The 9,913-nt window shown below is 43.8% G+C and overlaps 1 protein-coding gene across 1 annotated transcript in view; it reads right to left on the minus strand.

Annotated features, from left to right (window-relative positions):
* The window catches only part of LOC119378050 (2-amino-3-ketobutyrate coenzyme A ligase, mitochondrial), a 33,567-nt gene extending 23,933 nt beyond the window's left edge, over positions 1-9,634 (minus strand). The window contains exons 1-2 of the mRNA XM_037647296.1: positions 9,473-9,634; positions 5,749-5,954 (exon numbers count right to left, since the gene is read on the minus strand). Of these exons, the coding sequence (XP_037503224.1) occupies positions 5,749-5,954; positions 9,473-9,497 (231 nt within the window). The 5' untranslated portion in view covers positions 9,498-9,634. The remainder of the gene's footprint in view (positions 1-5,748; positions 5,955-9,472) is intronic.
* Positions 9,635-9,913: the final 279 nt, after the last annotated feature.

A 9,913-nucleotide genomic window follows, 5' to 3' on the forward strand; every position in this document is an offset into this window, starting at 1 on the left:
GTGTATTGCATCAAACAAATACTTTGAATTTCAGTACGTTCTGACCCATTACCACGGCATGCATTGAGAGACGGCCGCCCTCAAAAGCAGTTTTTTTTTTTCTTTTTTCATTTCTGTGCTAATTCTAAACATTTCTGTGCTATTACAATGATGTAATATACATTCAAAATCAGAATTGCATGGAAAAAATTATGACTATTTAAAAAGAACTGGTGATCTTGGTACATTTTTCGGCAGTTAAGGGGAGATGCGGGTCGAAAAACACGAGTTTTCTAAAAAATTATCGATTTTTTGTTTTCGCCTGTTTTGTTAAGATTAGTACCTCTACTGTTATAAAAAAAAAAATCAATGTCGAGACTCAACTGGAAATGCTTTAAAATTGCGTCTAAAGAGCACAAGGTGGCTGTCAAAAGGCCGAAAGTGTGTCATCTTCGAGCACCTTGCCACTGATAATGCGCCGCCGCTCACCATTGTCGACCGCATGAGGCGAAGAGCCGAGCCTCACTCTTCAAATAACAACAGTTTCCCGCGCTGCTGCAGCGCAAGAAATAATAAAGAGAAGCACGCTTTTGCCGCCTTCTTCGAGCGCCGCGACTGGCTTTAAATCACGTGGTACGGATCGGGAGCCGCCATTGGCCGCTGCGCGCCTGTGTGTGCTGTGAAGCCTACTTGCAGGATCCGTGTCTCGTCGAGCAGCGCAGCTGAACAACGCTTTTTCTCGAGTGTTTATCCGTTATGGATGAAGAAAGCCGTAGGAAGCGCGGTCACCGGCCTGTGAAGTTTCACGCGACGCACAAATTTCGAGGACGCCGGCGCAAATCAAAGCCGAACACTCAAACCACGAAAAGATCGTCTCCTGCCGCAAGGCGTAGTGGCAGTGACGCCGATGCGTCCGACGAGTTTGCCGCGGCATTCGAATATATGAGTGCCTCCCAGAAAAAGATCGGACTCTTCGAAGACGAAGAAAAATCGCAGGACGACGAGTCTTCGTTGATTGCTGATATGACAGCATTGAACACGTTGGTTTAATCGAGGGCACTCCAATTTCGAACGTGTTCTGGAAGAGCTTGGCGTGCTCCCGTCTCATGATCTGGTTGCTCTTGGCACATCATGGGACAGCACACGCCAGAAAAAAATGTCTCAAAAACTAACAGGAGAAGCAAGGGCCTGTCGGCGTGCGCTGAAGAAAAAATCTCTTGTCGAGGAGTCAGCTCGAAAGAGCTGTGAGGGCCAAACCTATGGTGCTGGCGCATTTTAATGGCAGTGGCCACTACAAGGAGGATTGTTCTTTCTTGTGTACAAATTTCGTTGCATTCAATGACATCTTTGATAAATAAACATGGAATTTTGACTTTAAAACTCGTTTTTCTCAAAACACAAATTTTGCCATTTTTGTCAATGTGCCCCTCCTTTTTCGGGTACTTCTGGTGCTCAGATCTGCATGAAATTTTTCCCAAAGTTTTTCCAAAGTACGAGAAATGCAAGTATCTTGTTAAGTTTCGATATTCTTATTATAAAATAAAAAAAAGTTATGTAAACTTTCACTAGGGTAGGAGAAATATGAACTTCCAACATTAAAATTTTTCACGTCTAGTACATATTTTGTATGGACTTCCTAATTAGTTATTTGCATTCCGCACTTTATTTGAAACATTATGAACTATCAATTGTAAAAAATTATTGAAGTTTAGGTCTGAAAAGAGGGGGGGCAAGATGCTTCAGTTTTTCAATTTGTCATGTTGCAGAACTAAAAGTATGCAACTTGCAAGAAAACTAATTATATATTTGAAATCAGCATAAAAAGTTCTATAAGCAGATCAAGTTTCATTGCTCCAAAATGAATATTTAAAAAAAAGTGTCTTCGACCCGCATCTCCCCTTAAATTGGCGGTTAAAGGGCTAAAGTGTGTATCGCACCACTGCACGCGAAATGCGCTTTTGGTTTTCCTGTAAACAACCAACCGCCATCTGCGTCACAAGTTTGTGTTGGCAGCCACGATCTTTACGAACGCTCTCTCCCAACAGACCTTTTCAATGGAAAGAGGGGGCAGACTTGTACGGGAGTACAAAGGCTGACGTCCTTGCCTCAGCAGTGCATTTTTGAGGGTCACGCATATTTACGTCTCAGAGAGGTTGTAGCAGCACCCAGGTAGACTTCGTTGAATATAGTTGTGATTGCAGTGCAGTGTGTCGGGACAGAACGAAAACCAAAAACAAAAAACGAAAAAAAAACAATATTTTTTGACCAATACAAAAACGTAACCGAAACTCGATCTATTATTTCGTTCCGGAGTTAAACCGAAATTTTTAAAATTGTTTTTCGGTTCACGAGAAAACATGGCAATCCGGAACAACTGAGGTCATGCAATGTGAGCAATTATGCATATTTCAGGGTACAATATTAGCGCGTACCTCGGGCAGGAATTCCGAAGCAAAGATATGTTTACATTGTGCAAGAAAGGAAAACAGTGGCAACCAGAAATATTAACGCAAGTGGACTATTGTGCGCCTGTCACGCAGGCCAGCATGGAGAGAGCATTGTCGGCATTGAAGTTTGTTAGAGCGAAAGCTGTTATGAGATCACAACGGCCAACTTTGCCGCCATAGTTGTCCACCACCACCGGTGTCCATAACCGCTCTCGCGTGAAATAAAAAAAAAGTGAAATGAGAAACAAATTTCTAGGATCAAATGGGATTTTAACTCGTGTCCTCTGCGTGGCAGTCGAGTATTCCACCACAGTGTCACACTGGTGCTTGTAACTCCTTCGCAAAATTACTCTATACAGGCGTCATGTCGAGCAAGGAATCGTGTTAGCATATGTAATATAGCGTGGCAGAAGAGTAAAATAACAACCTGGCGTCATACAATGTGAATTGCTCAACGAGTCAGTCGTTGAATGCTTTCAACCCGTTACAAAGGGCTCAGCCATAATTCTTCATCGTCACCAGCCACAGCACAAAGCGCACATAATGCCTCACAGATGTGTAGCGGGTGCCACGATTCTCCGAAGAACAACGAAAATGGCATAGTGGGTGCTTTGCTACTTCAGGAAAATTACGACGATTTATGGCGTAGAGGGTACCTTGCATGTGTACTTGTAGTATTAGTTGCCCCTAGAGAGTCTACAACGGGCTCTAGAGAGACCGCTTTTCCAGCTTTCGCTGTGACTGTGCTGCATGTTCCAAGCAGGCCTGGCGATTTTTGTAGCGTTAGCTACACTGCCCGAGCTGGAGCGATTCTGCGTGGCAGAGCCGTGCTGCCCATGCGCGAGGAGCAGTGATGTCACACGGCGCGACGCTGGCGCACCAGAGCTAGCGCGCGCGCCTCGCCGATCTGCGCATTCTAGAAGAGTGATGTCATAGCCGTGGCAGACATCCTGGCGCCGGCGCGCGCCCAGCTGTGTGCCTCCTTCGCGCAGTGGCCGTCTGACGCTGCGCCGAGCGTTGGGGCCATAAAGACAGCAGCGTGTTACTACAGTGACCACCGAGCTGTCTTTGTAGCAATAGAAAATGGTGTTGAACAAAAAATAAATATACATGTGTAACATAATGCGTATACCGTGTGTGTGTCATTGAAGCAGCCGTAAGCATGATAATCAAGCTAATCCTAGACAACCAGGAGAGCTAAGAATAATCAGCTGAACCTCCGCTCACGCTACGTATATCCTGGCATAGGTGAGCTCAGCCACTACAATTTTTTTATCAGAACAGCGGTCTCGCACATCAGAGGGTACACAGAATGGCATGCTGCTTCTGAGGTCGTGCTCACTACGTTGACACAATGCATTGAGCCAGCTAAAAAAATCGTAATTGACTTTTGAGAAAATAATTACTATAACTTTGAGGGGTATACTTGTTTTGTTCTAGTTGGTAGGAGTTCATGGTTACAGTTACTTCCGCTCCTCTGAAGAATGTGTTTTGCCCCTATCCCACTTTCTTAAGAGGAGGGCAAGTAACTATATCACAAATTCAATGTTTTTTTATGATTACCGTAACTGAAAACTTTTGCATACAAACAGAAAGCCATTACAAACCATTATGGAACATTCTTTTTTTGCTCCAGAACAGAAACAGAACGGAACTTTTTACGGTGGAACGAAACTAAACCGAAACGAAAAACATTTCGTTTCTACACCCTGGTGTGGCGCTCATGTGCACGCGGTTTTGTGTGCTCACGTAGCCAGCTATGTTTACATGAAAACCACTCGGGGTCCAGAGAGCGCCGAGTGAGGCAGGATGCCTCACTCGGTGCTCTGAAATTGAAACTGCGACTGGGCGCTATACAACAGTCTCCAAATAATTAACTGTCGTGCGCTCGAGGAAAGGAGCTTTTCAGCCATGACAAGTGGGTCGTTAGCTACTTATTGCAACAGAAAAAACAAGATGCAAAGCTTTTGTGTCGGTGCTCCTTGAACTACTGAATGTCATTTCTTGGGCCCATGTGGCGTGGGTATAAGTGTATCTTGCACCGCAGAGCATCAGTGCCCAGGACTCCCAGCCATCACGGAGTACATACTGCCTCTCGATTGTCTGTCCCTACGGCTAACTGTATAGCCAGGCAGGACAATTTCATGGTCACAAATGGTAGAGCATCGGATGTGCAGTTCGAAGGTTGTGTGTTCGGATCCCACTGACGGAAAGGGTGATTGTTCATCCCCTTTAATTCCTTTCAATTTAAGTGAGAATCGTTACACCATAGTAAAGAAATGTCAAATGATGTCCCCTATGCTTAACTGTCCATTGGTTTCATTACCGTAAAATGCGCCCCCTACAGTGAAGGATAATCCGACCAGATTTAAAGGGGGTGCTTGCTCGGTCCCGTACCGAAATTAAGATTGCGGTGGGAGAGCCGCTAAAAATTTTTAAAAATGCCCATCCATGTTTCTAATGAAATGATTTATTTATGTACTGTTTTTATTCCCTCTCGTCACTGTCAAACCATTGAAGCAGCGACCGCTTTGACCAATATACAACCGACCACATAACCATGGAATTTCATAAACAACATTAGGTACGCATTCAGTGTGCTCATTCTTGTGGTTGTTTTTACACAAGCGATGCTCGTCTTGAGAAAAATGTGGCCGCAGGGGAGGAGGGGGAGGGGAGCACCTGCTCGGTCACTGGCACTTATTTCAGATCTCCTGAAAAAGGGAGGGGGGGCGCTTGCTCGGGTGGGGGCGCTTGCTCGGCATTTTACGGTAGTTTTGTATAATACAGAAAACGAGCCCCTCGGACAATTCCCCTTCTTTCGTACTCGTATAGCCATGCAGAGTATAGTATAGCAATGGGGAGGGGGCTAAAGCACAGCATACCCTCGTACAGTTTGGCAAGGGTTGGGAAAGGGAGGAGGATGAAGAGGAGGAAGCGGCTTTGTGCCAAGCAGCCAGAGCATAGCATAGCCATCCACAATATAATTGATATAGACATCATGAAGAATTGAGAAATTGGTCCATCCTGCAGACATTTTGGTAGAAGTCTGCAATATGATTTCTGGACTTTAAACATTGTTGTGTCTGACTTTTGTTCAGAACCTTGCTCAACCTACCATGTTCCTGAAGTTCTTCTCTACAGAACACACACGTCGTTGAAATCTATAGTTTACCGATGAAACACTGACAGCGAAGCTTGAACATAAAATTTAAATGAGTTTGGGCTTCACTAGATTACATTCAAATGAATGAAAATGGAGATTTCTTTGGTTGGTGCAGTGCCGTGCACACAAGTGGGCTCCCTCCATTACATGACCCACCGAGAGTCCCAGGTAGTTGTTGGCACACAGGTTGAGCACCGGCCTGTCCCAGCCTGCAACATGCACAGATGCTGCCTGCCGGGAGGTGAGCACCCGTTCAGTCTTGTACGTGCCAGCCTCACGGATGTCTGCCAGCTGCTCCTGCAGGAGTGTCTGCGTGGCTGCCCAGCCACTAGAGGCACGCCGCACAGCATGCCTGCTCGCAACTGCATCACCACAGCAACTACTCAAGTTCATGTCATCAAACAGACACGTAATAGATTTGCACAAAAATCCTACAGATAGTGGCTACTTCAATTTATTACTACAATCTGGTACAACTTTACAAGTCTGTGGCATTCTCCCCTCAGAGGCATACAAGCCTGCCCCACTCTTCAGACAGACATCATGACAGCATTGCGGAATGCATGAGTGCAACTATTTCTTTAGTCACGGTGACGATCGGCTGCAGTGGTTCGGTCATCTGGACTTGTCAAAATGTAGCCGACTATAGCTCAGCTAAATACAAGCACAAATATTTGTGCCAACTATTTTCAGGTTGTCTTAGCAGTATGTTTACCCAATGGGCTCCTTTTCATTTTACTGGTAACATATAGATGCCTGAAGTTCTGGCTGGGCAGACCATGATTTACATTCTTTTTTTTTCTCCCGAGGATACCACGAGTCCTCTTTTATAATATCACTAGTGCTCCCTGTTTTCGGACTTTACCTTTCTTGAAATTCAAAGTTTATTTTTTGGGAGGAAATTCAGTGTTTAATTTTGCGTTGTAAGTTGTTGCAATGTGTTCTTATCATTTTATTTCCAATGAAAATGTGTTGCATTGTTGCTGATAATCCTGTTTCTCCATCCTTTCGTTTTTTCTCACTTCCTGTTTATTTACCCTGTTAATAAGGCTGTTGATCTGCACTGCTGTAAACTCGCCAAAGTGTACACTGACTGCGGGGAAGGGGGGGGTAAGGGGCAGGAGCTAGTCAAGCTGCTTCTCAGCTTTTTTTCCCAGCCTCCCTCATCTTTTTGATGAAAAATAAAGAAACTATTATTATTATTATTATTATTCTCAATATTCCAAAACCTCAGATGAAATGATATCTAAACACGAAAACATGCGAACACACTAAGTGTATTCTAGATGTCTGGAAGGTTTGAACACACAAATACATATACATACAAGCACAAATACTTGGAAAACAAGGCACCCCCGTTTGTTTGTATTACAACTTTAAAAAAGCTTGTTGTAACAGACGCAAGCATATTTAACGAGGTTGCTGCCGCTGATGGAGGTGCGCTCCTTTCGATTGATGATTCTCAGCTTTAAAATTCAATTACCTTTGAACGTTGAAAATGCCCTTTTAAAATTGGAGTTTATCGGATAAATCCGAATTGTCAAAAGTTTTACCGGCGAGTGTTTATTTATTTATTTATTTATTTATTTATTTATTTATTTATTTATTTTCAATACTGCCAGTCTCACTTGGAGACCAAGGCAGGTGGGCATACAAATAACAACGTGAGCATGAACATATTACACATATTGCAGAATACAATTGCGTTTCATACACAGAAATGTTGTTATCTCTAATACAATATTAATATTTACAACTCAACAGTGAAACTTAATACAATCTAATGCAACATAAAAAAAGTCATGCAGACAACAAAAGAACACATTGCATAAACATAAAACATTTTTTTCATGGTTAGGGCTTATTTTCTATCGCGTAACAAAAGGTTGACGGTCAAAGTTATCCAAAAACACGTAGCCCTAAATATCAGCAACCATGTCATATTTTTATTTCCAGCTTTGTGCATTGAGGACATAATCAGGTTTTTCATATCTTTAGAATAATTATTGCGACCACAAAAATCAAAGTAAGCTTTACCTTAGCTTGCATACATTTTCTATATGACTCACTCAACTTAACACACCTACACTGCTTGCAGACAGCATCACATGTTTACTGATTAAAAATAAAGTTTTACTTTTCTTATTATGCATTAATATTTTACAGGCCCCTACAGGCCTCATGAAGCTGTACAACCAGTTTTTCTAATGCTCAGTTCTGTTTATGCACTATGACCAGTTCACACAAGTTTGAGAAGCTTTTCACATTAGCAAGTCTAGCGATTGTTGTGTTAGCCAACCCTCGGTGATGTGGCACAAAAAAAGTTCTATTTTATTGATGAATGTATGACTTAAGTTTTTTCACTTGACATGCACAGTTCGTGCACATAATAAGCTTATGCTTCCTTCCAATAAACTTTCATGCGAGGAGAGCACTGTGTGCCTTCCCTCTCTTTCTTGTCTTCTTTTTTTTTTGTGTGTCTGTGTTGTTTTTTCTTCAAGAATGACTAACCAGAGTGTCACTGTTGTCCATCTCAAAATATGAAAAAAATATTGTGCTTTAGCACTTCTAATCAGTTAGATGAGTTCATGCAGTAAGGCCAAAAAACAAAAGCCCTGTGCCAGACAAGGAGACCAAAAAGAAAAAAATTGTGCGCACATTGCACCCTTTTTATTTCTGTCAACACACGGCTCAAATAGCAACCTGTCACAATAAGTAAGCCTCTTCCTAGGTATTGTGACCCCTAACAAGGAGTAAAGAAAAAATCCGTAAACAGGGGGTGGGTGCTCGAGCCAACATTTCGACAAGTGGACTTGTCTTCTTCAAGGCTGGAACTCCTGCCTTGAATAAGACAAGTCCACTTGTCGAAATGTCGGCTCGAGCACCCACCCCCTGTTTACGGATTTTTTCATCGCAGCTTCCATCTTCCACCTCCTGCTGTTTTTTTTGACTAACAAGGAGTAGTACTTTATCACCTGGTCGCTGCTACTCAAGCCGAATTGCATGCTGACTAAAGGCTGCGACTACTTGTCTGGCCATGTGTAGGTGCTATACTGTGGTCCTGCGTCCTCGTCCTTTTTTGCGCTGTTTTTCCCCAGCGATGCATTCAACACTTGATGCATCGTCTCAAAGAAACTGATGAAGCACTGGCTACACAGAAACGAGGCTCTGTCAGAGAGCCTTTCCGTTACGTAAAAACAAAAATGACATATTTCAGATGTGATCGTGTTCTGTCAAATATTTTTGCACATACACTGCTCGTTACTGCGCATAAACACAAATCAGTGCACGCGCGAGTGGTCCCCTATTTTGACCCGTTTTTGAAACAAGCAACCCCCGTATCCGCTTATCGAGTTGCAATATTCAGTTCCCCGGCGCACGCACTCATATAAGAACCCGCTTTTCCATCAGCACTTTGTGGCAGTGGCAGGATTTGACCCCGAATGCCCAATGGGACATGCTGCTGGCCGCCTCATTCCACATTCAACTGAAATTTTTCTTTCAGTACAACACTGCCACAATTTCGCACGTTATAAACGCGTGGCCCCGTTTGAATGCACATCAACAGATGTGCCGATATGAACACGTTTCCTAAAGCCGGCAACCAACTAGCCCATTTCCACGCCCAATGCACAGACTGGCTCGTCCCGCCCTCCGGCTTTTCAGAGCCGCAGGAATTAATGAAATGAAAGCAAGCTAGCGAGGTGATGAAGCGGAAGCGCAGTGTTTCAAAATCGACTCGGTAATGAATGAAAATAGTGTGACACCGACATGCGAAGCACGCGCACATGGGGAGACCAAACGGCATTCTGCGGCGCGCAGTCCGCGCAAAGCCCCTCGGCGCGGAGATGTCGCATAGTGAAAGTCTGCGATAACGCACCTTGTTTGACGGCCGCAGACAACATGCTTATCTATCTTATCTTGGACGGCGGGAGCTTCGAAGTGCGCAGACGAACAGCAGGACAGCCAGCAGCAGACAGAAGCGCAACAGGTGGTGGACCACCTATACTCCGCGACAACTTTTCTTGGCACCACTGTGGAAGCTACAGAGCCAAAGTGCCTGCATGCGCGCGCGCCAAGAAATAGTACCTATATTTATTTTCTAATTCGAAAAGTTACCTAGCTCGAATAAATAAAGATTTTTTCATTATAAAAAGAGAACGAGTATGGGAAGCCATTCGTGAAATAATGTTATTGTAAACTTCAAGTTTGTTTCTGTCTTTATTTTTTGGACAGCACCACGTTTTCCTCACGCCTGCACCTCATTTCCCTCACGCCTGCTCTCTCGTCTCAGTAAACATGGCGTCCGCGATGCCGCCTG

Source organism: Rhipicephalus sanguineus, unplaced genomic scaffold (genome assembly GCF_013339695.2).
Source record: "Rhipicephalus sanguineus isolate Rsan-2018 unplaced genomic scaffold, BIME_Rsan_1.4 Seq6642, whole genome shotgun sequence".
Classification (NCBI taxonomy): Eukaryota; Metazoa; Arthropoda; class Arachnida; order Ixodida; family Ixodidae; genus Rhipicephalus; species Rhipicephalus sanguineus.